This window comes from Opisthocomus hoazin, chromosome 6, assembly GCF_030867145.1.
Source record: "Opisthocomus hoazin isolate bOpiHoa1 chromosome 6, bOpiHoa1.hap1, whole genome shotgun sequence".
In the NCBI taxonomy this organism is placed as follows: Eukaryota; Metazoa; Chordata; class Aves; order Opisthocomiformes; family Opisthocomidae; genus Opisthocomus; species Opisthocomus hoazin.
In genome coordinates this window covers 65,700,467-65,718,255 of record NC_134419.1, presented here as the reverse complement: position 1 = coordinate 65,718,255, position 17,789 = coordinate 65,700,467, and the positions used below count along the sequence as shown (strand labels likewise).

At 51.5% G+C, this 17,789-nt stretch overlaps 1 protein-coding gene across 1 annotated transcript in view; it reads right to left on the bottom strand.

Moving 5' to 3' along the window:
- The window catches only part of CNNM2 (cyclin and CBS domain divalent metal cation transport mediator 2), a 126,431-nt gene extending 111,872 nt beyond the window's left edge, over positions 1-14,559 (bottom strand). Inside the window, exon 1 of the mRNA XM_009942002.2 lies at positions 13,005-14,559. Coding sequence (XP_009940304.2) covers positions 13,005-14,559 — 1,555 coding nt within the window. The remainder of the gene's footprint in view (positions 1-13,004) is intronic.
- Between the last annotated feature and the right edge of the window lie 3,230 nt (positions 14,560-17,789).

Here is a 17,789-nt window from a genome sequence, read left to right as displayed (position 1 = left end):
AGCCAAGTTTTTTAATTATACTTTAGCTAGCATCTTGTCACCAAGACAGGAGAGCTACTTGCATATCCCTCAAGAGTGGGAATTTAAGCAGTAACAGGCATGCCACTTCAAGACTTGCCTACTAGGTTTTCAGCCCAGCAAAACAGAAAAATATTTAGCTTGTAATCAATCCTAAACTGGACATTACTTTAAAAGTGTCTGAAAACATAAGCCAGGCAGCGTAGGATAAAAGGATAAATGGCACCTCTGACACAGTAAAGAAAACCCAACAGATTAAAACCCCCTGTGTCAAGGAGAGGTTAGAAAGCACCTGACAATGAACTTTACAGCAGCAATGTTAGTACCCATAAAGCCACACAGAACAAAGATTAACCATTGGACCATTCACCTTAACTGTGTCTCCATATGCTTGTCTAGTGGATGGCCTCATCTCATCTGTTGCTACTGTCTACTAGTCTCTCTCTGATTTTCCTCACCTTCTGCCAACAAGCAGTGCCAGGAGAACCACACATCAGTCTGTAGAAAGGAGAGTGAAAACACTAAATACAGACATTGACAAACAAGGATCTCAGGGCAAGAGAAACAAAATCTGAGTCACTGGAAGGACCGCCAGCCTAAAGCAAATTGCAATCATCATGCAAGGAAGCCATGACATGAAGATTAAACCAAACTCCTATTATATACCTTAAACTGTAGGAGAAAAGCTGAAATACACTGGCTCCCACAAAACCATTCAGGTGATACAAGCAAAGGGGACAAAAATTAGTCCTCAATACACAGCAAAGTAACTGAAGCACAAGGAGAAGGCCCCGCAGTCTATACGCAACTTTGGACAGCACCAGGAAATCTGAAAGCTAAACCCCTCCGCTTTCTCCTTGCCCAACTCTCAACCCACTTGAAGCAGTTACACCCTGGACTTCCTTGGGTCATTTTTCCATTTTGGAAGAAACAAACAAATAGGAATAGGAAAATTAAATCTCCTGTATGCGTTAAACTAAGCTTTTTGAAATTAAAAAGTGATCTGCTCCCATCTGCAAGAACTTGTGCGTTGTCATATCTTCATGTTTTTCACATCCCAGTCATCCCCCAAGCCACGGAAAACACTAATTGAGAGATGAGAAATACTCTCATTAGGAGAATTGTTCACAGGCACTACCACAGCAAGAGTTATTCCTGCTCCCAAAAACCGCATGCTGCCTCTCACCATGGCAGTACGTATTTAATCACAGTACACACTCATTCCTTGCCAACTGCAAACTGCAGCGCTGGGGAGGACAGTTAAGATGATCACATGTAAGTGAATTTCTTGGGTTTAGAGCACTTCATTTGCTCCTGAAAGAATGTTCACGTTGAGGCTTCCTCTAAAAACTTGCAGGACACTGCTGGTTTAGTGCTTTTCAGAGGAAGGAGATGTAGAAGCCTAAACATCACCCAAGTCCCTAAGCCTACCAGCTTCTTCACAGTGGCTCGTTCTTCAGCATCCTCCTTTAAGCATTTGAAGCACTTCTGAAGGCACCCAGCTCTTTCTACTGATCAGGAGGTAGATGCAAGTAAAAAGCAGGGTACCTGGATGCAGCCTCCAATATTTTGCAGTGTGTTTTCAGGTAGAGATTAATTGGACAGCAGGAAAAATGTCAAACTACAGAACACCATCAATATAAACTTGGGAAATGAGGGATATTTTGTTAATTTCTCTACTCCATGCTTGGATTACTATATTCCAGCATGGTTATTAGTTTCAGGATGGCTGGAAAAAAACAGCATACCGATCTCTCTGCATAGCCCAATAGTTAAATGCAAAACCGCCAGGGATACAGCTAGACAACTTTCCCTTTTCTGAGTATTTTCCTTGGAACTTTTTGGTTGGAGCCCGTGCATAGCGTGGGGCTGAGAGGGCTATTACTCTTGGAAGCTGTACTCCCAAATTCTTTCCTTTACTGGAAGATGTGAGTGTGATGATTTGTAAAGAGGAAATGTATTAAAGCCTCTTACCACTGGACCATGCTCAAACAGCAGGCAAGCAACAAGTTCAAACTTAGTTTCCAGGCCAGGAATCAGAAATGAAAATGCCCTTAACACTCAAATGTGTGTGTCTCTTCACCTCACCCCATCCCCTTCCCCAGTCTCTCTCTCATAAAAAAGCAAAGCTTGTTCAAAGATTACTGCAAAAACTGGAAAATTCAAAACAGCTGTTCTGGAAAGCAGAAAAAAAATATTCACAGAATAGAGCCATTGACATCAGAGCTCTCCTAGTAGACCTCTCATCATAGGCACAGCAGGTGTGTCCCTGCAAAGAGGACTAGAGATTGGGATTCCCATCTGTGGGGCATCACACAGTACAGGGAAACCTTCATCCCCACCCTTAACCCCGGGGGCACTGGAGAAAGCAGGAAAAAAGAAAGCTACTGTATTTGCTTGCACACTCTACAACCGCCCTCACAGGTTCAACCCTACGATTGGCACAGAGCAACACATTGCTGTAGCTCTTGGAAACTGCATCCATTATGCAGGTAATTAAGTTTTTCACTGCCCCAGCTGTCTTCCTCAAGCTCTAACCTCAGGGGATTCCCACGTCGGGAAGATTCACCCCCCACCAAGACTGCCTACAGGGTGAGCTGTGCAACTTCTCCATTTCCAGGTTCTCCTTGGGAGCCTTCAGACAATGCAACACAAACTGGATTAAACCAGTAAACTACTGGCAAAGCAATTCCACCTTACTGATCGTAATCCCCCCTGGGCCTTTGTCAACCAAACAAAAAGACCTACAAAACTGCCAGTCCTGATTACAACCGAGAGGCAGGCTCCATCATACGGTAAGGGAATAAAGCTTTCTGCGTGTTGTGAGCTCTGTAAGGGTCACAGGAAAACACAAATACGCTAGTATAGAAGGAGCAGAAGCAGGCTTTCGTCTACATGTGATGCAAGAGAAATGAGAGACTTTGTCAGGGAGCACTCAAACTCTTAGTAGCTGATGTTGAGTCTAAAGTACACTGTATAGGATTTTCATTAAGAGAAACAGACAATGATTTTGATAAGGATCTTGATTTCTCTGGGAGAAATCCCATTCACATAGTGCAAGCAATTCTTCAACGCCAAGAGAAGAAAAAAAACACTCCCAGTGAGCAGTGTAAAGTTCTTGAACTTAGCTGTGGAGTTATCAGTGTTTTCAAGCCTAACCACTCCAAAAGGCTCCAGGAAAACTAGAATATCAACGAGAAGACAAAAGTTATTCCCCATGAGGGCAAGGAACCAGCATGCAACGAAAGACCAGATTACATCTGGAGAGCAGCATAAATCCCACACTGCTACAACCATGCAGTCCATGAAGTTAGCTACTCATAGGACCACTGCCCCAGCCTCCGATGAGGCATCCTTTACTCCGCTCCTCCAGTAAAAGCAAGATCTAGGCAGCAAGCTTTCAAATAATTGGTATCTTGAGAGATCCTTCCTCCCCCCCTCCCCACATACTACATCAAGACATTACAATAAAAGCGGAAAGTCAAAAAGCTTTATCTGTACACATACCTAAGTTACGGGGGGGGGGGGTGGGGGGAGGAACCCACACAAACTCACAGGGCAAAACATATCATACTAATCTATCCATCTTGAAGCAAAAACTTACTTGACCTCCAAGGGATATCACTTAGAGCTACTGAACAACACGAAGTCACAACTCAAGTCTACCTTAACTAGCATAAAATTCAACCGAAGCCTCTTACTCGATGCCCTGTTAACACCAACTGAAGGCCCCGGTCTGCACCCTCTGTGTACGGGAATTGTAGCTGTAAGAGCTGCGCTTGCTTCCCATGCAAAGATGTCCCAGGCTAGACAGGAAGAACTAAGCCTGCAGCTTGCCTAAACCCCACAGCCACACCTACTGTTGGTACCAGACTAAGTTTTTATCAAGAACAAATTCACACCAGCAGAAGATTTTCTTCCTTTTTTGTAGGAGACTAGAAATTGCTGACAAGCAATTCGCAAGCAGTAAAAGCAGGCAACCGATCATCCTTGTCCTTACATTGCTGTTGTGTGGAAAGGGGTCCTGCTGGCACGCTTTCGGCCAAAGGGCTGCACTTTGAACCCCCCAGTGCAAAGGGCAGGCAGGACAATCTTCTGAAAGCAGGAGGTGGAATACTGGAAGGAAACCAGAAATGGCAAGATCAGTCTTAAAATTGTTTGCTGGCAGCAGAGTATCCAGCTAAGGCAAAGTCAGCATTTTGCTGCCCTCATTACCCATGGACAAGCAGGGAAAAATAAAGCCTTTTTCACCTCCACAAAGATCAACAGTGACGGATGGCTCCATCATACCAGTGTAAGAGATTGTACCACCATAAAAAAACTCACTATAAAACACCCCAACTTTCATTCACACTCATGGTGGGAAAGAACCTCAAGCAAGGAGGAGCCCAGATGCGATGGCACGATTCACCCTGCGGACAGGAAGGTTACAACACTGCTCTCATTTGAAGAGCAGATCCTTTCAGGACTGCCAGCAATAGAATGGTGCAATCCCAATGGAAAGCATTACAGAAAACAAAACTACACAGATCTTTTGTAGTAAACCTATGTGCTCATCTTCTGGCCCCAGCTCCTTTGGCTGGAGCAAAGCTCTTGCTTGGTTAATTAGTAACTGCAACAGAACTGTGTTAACTTGTAACTCTTGAGGCCTCGATAATCACCAGGTTTGGGTTCCCAGATTGACAGGCATCACACTTACTCTGCCCTTCAAAGTACGCTTCCTTGATGAGAAGGGCTGTTGCTTTATATTTAAACACTGAAATTATTGTACCCAACTACATTTACAAGCTAAATGCTTCAATACAAAGACAAGTCCGTCCCATTCACACAAGTTTTCTTTGCTTTGAGGTTTCTGTTCAGTCTAGGGCTTGGATATTTTAAGACAACGTGGTTACAAGACAAGCTGTTTTTCTAGTATTCTTTCATTCGTCCTCTTGAGCAGATATCACCACCAGTAGGTAGAGAGCAAGACTGACTCATGTCTTTAAACCACAAAAGTAACCACAAACACCCATGTAAGAATCCTAATATTCCAGCCAACCCAGACATAGAATCATCTCTTGCATTTACAGGTTGTGCACTAAAACACAGTTGTCAAAGACAGACAGCCCATATGATGTCCCATAGACAACACAGAAGCATGGCAAATCCTAAAAATCATTCTTCTGTTCAGTGAAAACTGGCTGTCTACCAAAAGTCTGGAAGGCTCCCAGGCAATTTTAACACGAAACACAGGAACAACGGCTCAGAGGTCTCCCAGGGCCCCTAACTCACGACTCTCCAGAGTGGAAAACTACTACAGACAGAGCCATAAACAGAGAATAGAGCACTTTTGAGTAAAGGAGGACCAAAAAAAGGAAAGAGTTAGTGGATACAAGTTTGGAAAGAATCAAAGCCTTTTTGTTACTGGCGTCCAGGAATGGAAAGGTAAGCAGAGCCGGCCACTCTGTTAAGCACATCAGGTACACGCAACTCCAGAGAAAAGTCAAAAGAATGTTCAGTTCCTCTCCAAACATGATGGCCTCTGCTGCGAGAGAGGGCATCTCTCTGCCTTCCGTCCTTCTGACACCGCAACCTCGAACTGTTTCAAGCTGAACTGTCAAATGGGGACCTGGCTCTTCCAAGTCCACCTTGTGAAAGACAGTACAGTTGCATATGCTGGAGTCACCACGTTAGTGGGGTTATTTTGTGGGTTTTGTCTGGGGTTGTTTGTTTTAGTTTTTAAGAGGTATCAGGCATCTTTTAGTAGACCTTAGTTTCTCTGCCTAAATTCACAATAATACACTTTGAAGAATCAGATCTTCATTACTCCATGTTGCACGAAAAGCTATTTAGAACACCAAGGGGCTTCTCACCTGTTCCAAGCCAGCCCTTTCTCTTCCCTACCCCTGCCTCTCTGTAAGAAGACCTACACTGAGGTGACTAGGTCATCACTTCCCCTTACAGTTCCTTAGCCAGATTTACTTTTCATGCCCTTCACACAGATCCTTTGTATACCATCAACTTAGCCCTAGTCTATTCCCATCATAGCTTCTTCCACCAGCAACTATGGGGCCATGCTGATTTCCAGGCCAAGGGAAAAGGTGGATTCCATCAGAAGAAAGTTAATGACAGATTTATGCATCTCTTTGTACCACTATATATTGTTGAAAAGTGGAATAGAACCCCATCACTAGATAGTCCTGACCTTGGCAGGAGCCAGGCTGGATCAACCACCTGATCTGGGACTGTTAGCCATGTGCTGTTGGCTGTAGGTCATTAGCACCAAGTATTTACACTCCTGTTTGTAGCTGGTAGGCTGTATTTCAGGACCTTGTCAAATTAACAAGAGTGCCAGGTCATGCTCACCAGGGTGTGGTTTAGAGTACGGGAGTACTCTGTGTTGAGGGCTAGTTTTACAAGCTCTATTAGTGAAATTGGGAGGGACTCAATACCAGCAGTGCAATGGGTCTACCTAGACAGGCAACTGCACCACATCTCTGTAGAGGCACATAAGCTAATGAAAAAGTGAGCTCTTGTTAGGTATTAACGGAAAAAGCACAGCAGGATGAGATAGAGACTCATTCAACAGACTGCTGGGCCACTCCTTTCATTCTAGGCCTACTTGATGGTGCTTAAGCACCTGTAAAAATAACTTATGACTAACACTAGGCATACATTGCAAAGTGTTTAGAAGAGGTGAAGCAGTGAGACTTCAGATTCTCCAGGTTTTAATTCCTGTGCGCTACAATGTCTGCCCTCCAAGCAAGCAAGACAAAATCTGACACTAGTCAACACCAGAAAGACGAGCAGACCTTGTCTACAGTTTAACGGCATTGATGCTCCAAACTAAGCAGCCTAGTAACCCACACACACACTCCCACTCACTATAATGATTCCTGCAACAAAGAAGGGAGGGGACTGGGGCTTATAACACTTATGAAGTGTGAGGTGGCTAACTCCCTCATTTCCACAATTACCAGCCAGAGTGATATCACAGCCTGCTGAAACAAAACCTGCCTGTGGATGGCCTCATACAGAAGCCACAGTAAGAAATGCAACCTTTAGATCTATCTCTTTCTGACACTAGCACTACAAAGCTACTGACAGGAGATACCCCACCGTTGCTGTTTGTCTATGGGCAAGAGCCGACAAAGGTTCAATGTTGATTAGACACACTCACAGAAAGAAACAGGCATCTAGGGCGATTTAATAAAGACAACATCTTTAGATCCAGAACTTCTCGAATCGCAGCCTGAGATCAGTAAGCTTCCACAGGGAATAAAATAAATTTGCTCTTTTCTACTACCTTCTCTAAGCAGCCATAGCCATCATGAGACATGTACTACTGCAGAGGATTCACTGTCATCGTTCATGTACCCTTAGAGTCAACTGAAGTTCACTGAGAAAGCGTTCTGCTCCTCAGATCCTCATGGTGGCAAAGAAATACTGAAACTCAAAAAATCTCAGCCCTGGAAGAATACTGCAATGGTTAAACCACCTGATCATTTTCCTGCACTACTAAATATGCTCAGAAGCTGACATTCTGCCTCTTCTCTCTAGTCTGCTCCAAAATTGGCCATGAAATGCTGCTGGTTGCACAGACTGACCTGAAGTTTACATCTATGCCTATTGCAGATAACCTTTACAGACACAGAGAAAGCAGATAGGAACATGGTTTGCTTGTGGTGGAATTCACTCCCATGAGCTTCAGTGCAGGAAAGCATTTGCTAGTTTAGCGAACAGCTGAGGGGAGGAAAAGGCAACTTCTTGTCTTTGTTGAATGACAAGAGTTGCTAGCAATCAGTTCAAAAGAGATCCAAGAATCACAACCAACATGAGTGTTGGATTCAAACCTCTACAGCTCAAGTAATTTAATTCACTTACTCCTCTCCCCACCAGCCACCTGAACCACTCTCCAGCAGCATCTATTCTTCTCCCGGTTCCTAAAAAGGCTTCACAGGAGGAAGCCCAGGAGCACTGGAGCTGTTCCCCGATGCGCTCCCCTCAACGCCTCCCCCTCGGCATACCAGCAGGAGGGCTGCCTGCAGGAACCCACATCCGCTCTTCTCCAGTGGGACAAGCACGCATCCCCCAGGAGCTCTGCAAGGCTGGCAAAGCTCCTGGCAGCGCAGCACCTGCGGGTGCTACGTTGTCAGACAGCCAAGAAACAGCTTGTCATGAGGCAATCCCCACCCCCACACGCAATTTTTATGCAGGGAACAAATCCACAGGCATATCATGCGAAGTCGTCTGTACCTTGGTGGCAAATTTCCTCCCACCTACCACTCCCCTACTCTCTTCACACAAAAGAAGTCTCCACACTGGACCTCCTCAACACTGTTCCCTTTATGTGAATTTCCCTGCAAGGATCAGAGGAGGTGCCTTTTATTAGCCAAGCAGCCCTGAAAACAATATTGTTTTCCAAGCAGGAGTTTTACACGCCTTTCATAATCCCAGTAGGGATTTGTATAGTTTCTTCCAGTTTCTCATAATGCTGCAGTCACAGGAAGAATGGCTCAGGAGGCAGACAACCTGTTTGATAAACCAGAAAGTGAGCATTCAGATCCATTAGCAGTTATTCATGGGAAGTCTGGACTCAGATTCAGCTGGATTGGAACCCATAAAACCTGAAAGGGACCAGGAAAGAAGCCACCCACAAGCCTGGGTTAGAGCTGTACCAGAAAGATAAGTGACCTAGTAACAGAAAAAAAACAACCCTCAAACCAACAACAGTAATGCAGAACTCTGGATCCCCAGACTACCAATCAATTGCTGTCCAATCTTGTTCCAAAAAGAGGAACTATATGCTTAAAAGAGGAATAAGTAGGTCTACGCATTCTTCTCTGCTCCCTCAAAAGCAGGGGGTTTTAGGTTTCACATTGCTGGGGCTTGGTCTTCCTTGGAGAGGGAAGAGGAACTAGAAAAAAAATGGACAAAGTTTTTCTCCAGGTCCCATGTCCACACTAAATATAGCCACCAAACATACACGCTCTTAAAAACAGACAATACAAGACCAACAGAGAAGGAAGAGAGGATCATCAAATTGAATCTGACAAAGTTTTTAGGAAAGAAAACTCTTTTAACGTCCAGTTTGTAACTATTTTAATAAGAAATCTCGGAATTTCCTTAAGGCTGACATGTGATTCAGAAAACAAGAGCTCAGAACTGCTGCACACAGTTACTATGACTTCTTTGTAACAGATTATTAACTCTGATCTTTACTATAACATAACAGTGGAGACAGATATAAATAAGATCAAAACATATGACTCAAAGTCTCCAGATAAGAAGGACGCTGACTGAGAAACTGCTGCCCGCCGAAGCCATCCAGGCCACCAGGAAAGCAGCCATACAATGGCTCGCAGAAAGTGGGCCAATCTTAAAATATTAGTATTACAACAGGAGGTTTTTCAAGCTGAATTCTTGTAGCTCTGGCAGGCAGGGAGCTAGAAATAGAACGCTTTGGATTTAGGATCACACACGCAGAGATCTGCCTGCGAAAAACACCAAGAGCAAGTGCCAGAGAGCATTTCAGCAGAGACCTAGGAAAACTGTCTAGAAGGGGGAAAACACAAAAAGCAAGCCCACACACTTGTCAACAAGAAAAAGGAGACCGGTGGAGACAGTTCAGTAGCTTCTTTCCAAAAATGACTTTGCTACTCATTCACTCCCTGCCGCAGCTTAAGAAAAAGGACAGGAATCAATCCTGGAACAGGTAACACCTTTCTCCCCTCAACAGCAATGGCCAAGGTCAGATTAGCTGGGGGTGAATTCACTTCAAAGGGGGTATCTCTTTGCACTGAGCAAGTCAAGCAGGTCATTTCCGAGGCCAGTACAAAGGGCACCTTATACTTCCTCGCATTAAATTTGAATGATTTAATTCAAGTAAGTTAATCACTCAGTCTGCTCAACTTGTAGACTAATAGATTTAACAGTGCTGGTAGAGGTTTAAGGTCTGTCAATGGGAACAGAAAAGTGCCCCTCTTTCAAACGCTAATTATTTATTTATTTGTAAGCAAACAATGATTTTTAGAAGGGAAGCTTTTTTGCAGACTGCTTCAGAAATCATGTTTATTCACACTTTAAAAGATTAGAGCAAAAAGGGAGTGGGAATGTGCTGCGGCTCTCTCTTAAAACTAAGTTTCTTGCCTGGCAGCACAGAAGTGAAACAGATACTTATTTTGCGATTGTGGGCAAAGAATGTTAATAATAGTCCCACCACCAAACCCTCCAACTGTTCAGCCTAAGCACCAGAACTACTTACGCTGTTGTGGGAGATGAAGCAGGGACATATATCTTGCCATGCTTGGCTTTTAATCTCCTCCTCCTAAGCCTTCATTCCGTGTTTAGGTTCAGTATGTTTTGCTCCTGCCCAAAAAGCAAGCTTTAAAATGCCACCTACCCAGCTAATGACTAAACTTCTTCAAAAAAACAAGCCTCTCTCCTTAAACAAATTAAAGTATTCAACTGACAGCACTATCACACAGGCTGCCCAAACGTTGGTAGCAGGGATCCAGGTGGAAAAAAAAAGAAAAAAAAAAAAGACATACACATGGGTTTTGAAGCAAGACTACTGCGACGGAAGGTCAATGTGGTGGGAAGGGAATGATTAAAAACTGTAAGCTTATTTTCAACACTATCAGAGAGTACCGTGCAATTTGATTCTCACCCTGAAGTTGTACATTCTCACGGGAATTTGGCAAGGTTGCTCTGAAGAAGAAAGTTTGAAGAACTCTTGCAAAAGACACCGCGCTATGCCAGATCAAGCAAGCTATCAGTTATTTACATTCATTTCAAAGGACACAAAGGAAGCCATTTATTTCCACTGTATCTGCACTTTTAAAGAGAAACCAGTTCGGGCAGAGCTGGTCCTAACACCAGGGTTTGTCAATACAGACAGCCAGCACAGCTATTCTGGAGTAAACGTTGAAGTATGCTCAACTTAGCCTGAATTAATTCCCAACTACAGAGACAGCTCCGGGACACAGCGATCTCAGGAGGGAACACGCATCTTAGGAAGTCACCCTAAACCTGTGCTCCTGGGAGGTTTCCTAGCACACCTTCCAAGCCACCCAGAGGAATTTTTAAGCAGCCTATTTTGAGTTTCAGGAACTGTAAGGAGACATACTTGGTTTAGCCACGCTTGCAGGACTAAAATGCACACCTAATTCTCCCAGCTATGAAATAAAAGGACTCCTGCATTAACACAGAGGAGTGTTTCATCTCTTTCAGACGTGGGAAATTTAGCGACCAACACAATATTCATTTCTTCAGATGCATTTCTACAAACGAAACCAGAAAAACCACAAGTCTCACTACAGGTTAAGAACCCCATCATGCTATCTGCAGTCCGAATAACGTGGGGGAGGGGAGAAAGAGCTCTATGCCGGCACACGCAGCAAAATCCATCTTCACCAGCCAACAGCTAAGTGACATAATTGAGTTTTCCAGATCCAGGCTGCAGATCCCACAGCGCAGAAACCCCAGCTGAGGGAGGCTCTCCCTCATCTCTCCTTCAACAGCTCCAAACCCAAATAAGATTTCCCCATCACTACGCAGAGGCAGAAGGAGATAAAGAAAACCGCTGCTGCACTGGCCAGTAAAAAAACAGGAGTATGTTCACCTTCTGTCCGTGAAGATGAAACAGATGAGGAAACCACCAATGAAGTAACCTTCCAAATCCCCAAAACTGAGTTAAGCAGGAAGAGAGAGATCAAATGCCACCAAAGCTCAGTGTGTGGACAAAACAGCACCTGAAATTTAAGTGGTAATTTCAATTTATTACCTAGAAAGACCATTCACCAATTTACAACGTTCTTTTCAAGCTAACTTTTGCAGCTGATAAAAGGTGAACTCAGATACTCCCCGTCAGCCTAACTGTGGGGTCAGTGCAGCTGTAAAGATCTCCTCTTTCAGCCAGATCATCTCCCAGGGACTGAGCTGCTCGGCGGTACGTCGATCCGATCTCCCCGGGTACAAACAGCCCAGTGGCACTCCAATGACCTTCAGTTTTCAGCACGGGAGTTCACACTTCCAATCTGTCTGAAATTTCACTTAACTACTTCTTTGAAAGCACTGTCCTGCACAGGCCATGTAGCATCACTACCCGGCTTGCAGAGAGGAACAGATTTCAAAAGGAAAGCAAAAAAAAGTGTTTTCCTTTCTCATAAGCAAAATGGGAATTAAGATGCATTTGTCAGATCATCCGCTCCTACCATTAAGACGGGGCCAGAACGCCTCAGTGCCCTTCCGAAGCAGCTAACACACGCTACAGCCGAGAGGTAGAAAGGGTCACCGCTTTGCTGAGCCGGTGGTCCTGGGGGCAGAGGGAGGCCTTGGGAAAGCGACCCATGACTCTGAAGTGCAGTGCCAACAGGTACTTTCGAACGTATTTTAAGAAAACAAAACTACTTATGACTTACAAGATCAAAGCGTCAATCAAAATAACGGGAACACGAGCACAGAGCTGAGGTCGGACAGCTGAGCCTATGAATGGAGCTAAAACGCCTTGTTTATCTCAGCACGTGGGCGCACACCAAGCCTGGAAGAGACGGGTGACCCACCCGAGCAGCCCACTCGCTCCTCACGGTCAGGCCAGCTGAAAAAGCACCGAGAAGACACAGCCGAGCAATGGGCGCGGATTCCCGTCAGCGGTTCTCTCTATGATGGGCAGACGAGTGGAAAAAGCAAGAAAGAAAACAACCTTGCTTGGCACCGCGCCCACACACACATCCCCGTGCAGTGGGGAAAAGAGGCCAGGGGCACATACCAGCCGCATTTCAGCCTTCTGGCCCAGGGAATGGGCAGAGCTGGCAGATGCTTAAACACAGGCCACCCTCTGTCCCGAAGGCGCCTTCCCGAACCCCTCCGCAAGCAGGACCCGGAGAGGACCTCTCCGCAGAGCTCCCTCGCCTTCCCGGCCAGCTCACCGCAGGAAGGTCAGCGGATGCTGACCACCACCACCAAGCAGCACCCCCGCGCCCCCGCCGCAGGCACGAGCCCACCTTTCTTGAACTCCTCCAGCATGGCATCGAGCTTGGTGTCATTGAAGACAAAGTGCAGCGGGTGATTGTAGAAGCGGGTGATGGTCTTGAGCGGAGTGCAGTCGTCTGGGTCCACAAAAGCCAGGTCCTTAACAAAGAGCAAGTCCACGATGTTGGAGCGGTCACCCTCGAAAACAGGGATGCGGGTATAACCGCTCTCCATGATCTCGGACATGGTGTTGAAGTCAAGCACAGCCTCGGCAGCGATCATGAAGCAGTCTCGGAGAGGCGTCATCACGTCCTCCACCGTCTTGGTGCGCAGCTCCAGGGCTCCTTGGATAATGTTGAGCTCCTCCTTGACGAGATCGTTATAAGGGTCGGTGACCCGCAGCATCTCCAACAGCTTCTCACGGTTATAGACCGTGCCAATCTCCTGGCCCAGGACACAGTCCAGCAACTTGCTGACAGGGTAGGAAGCCGGGAAGGTCATCATCATGAAAAACTTGGTGAGGAAGATGGTGTTGGCGCCCACGGCCAGGCCGTGCCGAGAGCAAATGGCCTGCGGCACGATCTCACCGAAGATGACGATACCGATGGTGGAGACCACCACGGCCACCAGCCCGGAGCCAGCTATGTCATCCAGCAGGATGGTGAGCGTGGTGTTGACCAGGACGTTGCCCAGTAGGAGGGAGCAGAGCAGGTAGTTGCCCTGGCGCCGCACGGGCTCGATGCGCTTGGCGTAGTTCTTCTCCTTGTCCGTGCCGCAGTTCTGCACGATGCGCAGCTCCATGGGGTCCAGGGCCATGAGGCCCAGGTTGAGGCCGCTGAACATGCCCGAGAGGCAGAGGAGCAGCGAGATGAAGATGACCTGCAGCCAGAAGGGCAGCAGAAACTTCTTCTCCTCGCCCACGATCATCTTGGTGTCCTCACCGTCGTGGTAGATCCAGGTGGTCTCACCCCAGGGCGGGGGCCCGGCCGGCCCCTCGGCGCCCGCCAGCCCTCCGGCGGCCCCGGGCCCCAGCGCGGCGGCGGCGGGGGCCGAGACGGAGGTGCACAGGTAATAGGACTTGCTCTTCTCCGTCTTGCGCAGGGGCTTGATCTCGATCTCGATGATGCCCGAGGTGCGGCGGTTGAGCACGATGTGCGGCAGGATGATGATGTCCGAGGTGCGGATGCCGCAGCGCTGCGGGGGGCCGCCGCCCGCCGCCCCGCCGCCCCCGCGCCCCGCCGCTGCCGCCGCCCGCCCGCCCCGCCGCCGCTCGTGCTCCGTGAAGGCGATGCGCGACCAGGTCTCGTTGTTGATGTTCTGCCCGTAGACCCGCAGCTTCACCCGCGTCCGCTCGCTCACCCGCAGCGCGCCCCCCTCCATGAAGGAGACGTCGTCCGTGTCCTCCAGCCGCAGGCCGATGATCACCGTCTCCTCCGCCGCCGAGGGGGGGACGACGGCGGGCGGCGCGGCGGCCGCGGCGGCGGGACGCCGGGCCAGGCAGCCGCCGAGCAGCAGCAGCAGCAGCACCGCCACCCCCCGCGCCCCCCGGCCGCCCCCCGCCATGTTCCCACCGGGCAGCGCGGCCATCTTTAGTCAGGGCTCGGCGGCGCCGCGGCCCCTCATCGCCGCGCGGCGCCTGCGGCGTGCCCGGCTCCCCCGGCGGCGGTGGCGGCGGGCGAGGCGGCGGACACGTCTGCCTGCTGGATCCGACAGGCGGCGACTGCCGGGCCCGGCCGAGCCGAGCGCCGCCTCAAGCCGCTGCCCCGCCCCGCCCCTCGCCCCCGCCCCGCGGGCGCCCAGACCGGCCAATCAGCACCCGGCTCCCCCTCCGCCGACTGAGGCCCGGCCCCGCCCCGCCGCCCGGCCCCGCCTCCCCGGCCCGGGGGGCGCGTGACACCGGTGTGTACGCCAGGCGGGCGGGGGCGGGGCCGGCCGCGCGGCCGCGGCCAACGGCGGCGGGGATCGGGGCCGGCGGGGCGGAGACTCGGAGGGGCGCGACCAATGGGCGGCTCGGGGCGGCCGGCGGGCCGGGGACGGCGCGTGCGGCGCCCGGAGGGGCGGCTCGCCAGCCCCCGCGCCGGGAGGGGGGTTGGGGGGAGGGAAGGCCGGTCGGGCCGGGCTGGGCCCGCACCCCTCCCCCCGCCGCCCCTGCCCCGCGCGCCGCAGCCGCCGCTGCCCGCAGACCCGCCCCCCCCCTCGCGTCCCCGCGCCGCAATGGCCGGCGGTCGCGCAGCGCCCCCTGGCGGCCCCGCGCAGCCCGGCGGGGAGCATCCCCGTGCACCCCCCCCCCCGCGCGGCGGGGCTCCTCGGGGGGAACAGGGGGTTGAACGGCAGAGCAGCGGGCAGCGCGGGATGGCCCGGCGGGGCGCGGGGCCGCGGCCACCAACCGGTCCCGTCCCAGCCCCCCCTCAGCTCCCCCGGACAGGGGGCAAGGGGCCCCGGGCGGAGAGACCCCCGCCAACACCGCGGGCGGGGCTCGGGCGGCGGCTCCGCACTGAGCGGGGCGGGTCTGCCCCGGGCAGGAGGAGGAGGAGGAGGAGGCTCTCACCGTGAGGGCGGGGGAGCACGGGCACGGGCTGCCCGGAGGGGCGGCGGAGGCCCCATCCCTGGGAACGCTCAAGGCCCGGTTGGACGGGGCTCTGAGCAACCTGGGCTGGCTGAAGATGTCCCTGCTCGCTGGGTGACCTCCAGAGGTCCCTTCCCACCCAAAGCACTCCGTGATCCCGGGGTGGCTTCGCGTTCACCTCGGAGCACCACAGCTTCTGGCTGCCGCCCTCACAGCTCCCTCCCCGCCCGCAGGGAGAGGACCCCAACCCTGCAGAGCTCCACACCGGCAGAAGGGGGTTTGGCCCATCTCTGCTGTCACCGAAAAACCCAGCCAGATGGCTTTGGGGTTCCTCACACGGGGTGGAGCTGCGGGACCTCCTCCTTTCGTAGCTTTGGGGGGGCCGAAAACTCCAGGGCTGTGCATGCACGAGCAAAGCCGGGCAGACGTGACACCTTGGCCAGGACAGGGTTAATTTTCACCGGACTCCAGGAAGGGGCACAGCCGGGGGGTGGGGGCTGACCCCACCTGGCCAAACAGAGCCCGGTGTTCCATACCCTGTGATGTCACACTGGGTGCCGGTGGAGGGGGCGGCGCGGCAGGGACTCGCTCGTGGCTTGGGGGGGCGCGGCGCCGGTCTGGTTCGGGAGAGCGGCTGTCTGGTTCCTGCGGTTCGTTGTTGTGTTTTCTCCTTATCTGTGTCGTTGTTGTTCCTGTTTCCCTCTGTTTGCTGTTCTGTTAAACTGCCCTTATTCCGACCCACCGGTTTCTGCCTCTTTCTTTCCATTCTCCTCCGCACCGCGGCGGGGGGAGGGGTGGCCGCGTGGCACTTTTGTTGCCGGCGGCAGCCGAAACCAAAACAACACCCCCAACCCCACAGCCTGCTGAGGACCCCCCGCTCTAACGCTCGAAATCAAAGTCAAGTCCTCTTCGCTGCTTCCTCCCAGAAACGCTGAGAATTTGGAAAAAAACCCGTGCTGCGCAAACGCGGTGGCATTTAGCCGTGGCCTTTTTCCGTATGCGGGGGGGGACGTGACACCTCGCTGCGGGCGCCTCTCCCCAGGCGAGCTGAAAAGCCGCGGCAGGGCCTCCTGCCTTCTTCATCAGGGGTCTGCAGGTAGGACCCCCCCACCCCACCCCATCCGCTCTTCCGTTCGCCCTGGGAAGGCTCTCTTTGATTGCAGGAGCTAATTGCCGCCGACCCCCCGGGACGGGCTGCCGGGGGACTTGGAGAAAGCCTTTGTGAGAAATGGCGGGAGAGAGCTGCGCCGAGCGGGACCAAGCAGCGCCAGGCTGCGTTCGCAGCAGGTCCTTCCCGAGGTCCCGTCGGTGAGGTCCTTCCACACCGTTCCAGAGCTGCTCCCGCCTGCCCGGGCATGGCCGCCCTTGAGGCCGGTGCGAAGCCAGCTCATCTCTAAACTCTGAACCGACCGCTCCCCCGTTCCGCGGCGGGCAGAGGACAGGCGAACCCTGCTGGGCCGTCACACCTGTTTCTGGGTCTCCTGCCAGCCAGGAGTCACCGGGAGTCAGCCGGGCGTCACCCGACCGCTCACGCTTTTCATTCCAGAGGGTCTGGAGATGCCCTCCTTGCGCCGGGACCCTCCGCAGCCACCGCTGTGCTACCGCAGAGCACTCTTGGCGCTTGCCCACCTTTCTTTCCGAACCCAAACATTTTGTCGCTCGTGTTTTCTCTTTCCCCACGGGAAGATGCTTTTTAAATGGCGGCGAGTGGAAATTTGGTCCCTCTTGGAAAACCGGTGCGTGAGGAGGGGTGGGAACGGTCCCTCGTTCCTCAGCTCCGCTGCTCACCCAAGGGGTCAGGCAGCAGCCCCCAGCCTCTCCCACAGACCCTCTGCGGGCTGGGGCACGGGGGGCTCGTGCAGGGCAGCAGGAGCGCAGCTCATTGCCTCCCACCGCAGCCTGGAAGCCCTCACTCCCCGCCCGCTGCCGGATGCAGCCAGCCCGCTTTCTGCTTTCCCGCATCGCCGCGTTTCCCCGCAGAACTCTGCGGGTGCGACGCGTGCGGGGGACTCAGGGCTTTCCCGCGAGACAGAGTCCAGCGGAAAACACGAACCTCAGCAGCGCAGGGAGAAAACCAGGGATGAGCAGCAGGGCGGAGGGAGGACAGGGAGCTGGGCAGAGAGCGATGGGGAGAGACTGAAAACAGCTGCACAGGGAAAGGAAGAGAAATTCCCGACTCCTGGAATGGGCTGCAACCGAGACAGGGCATGGGGACGGGCGCAAGGGGCATCCCCCACCCTGAACGCAAATA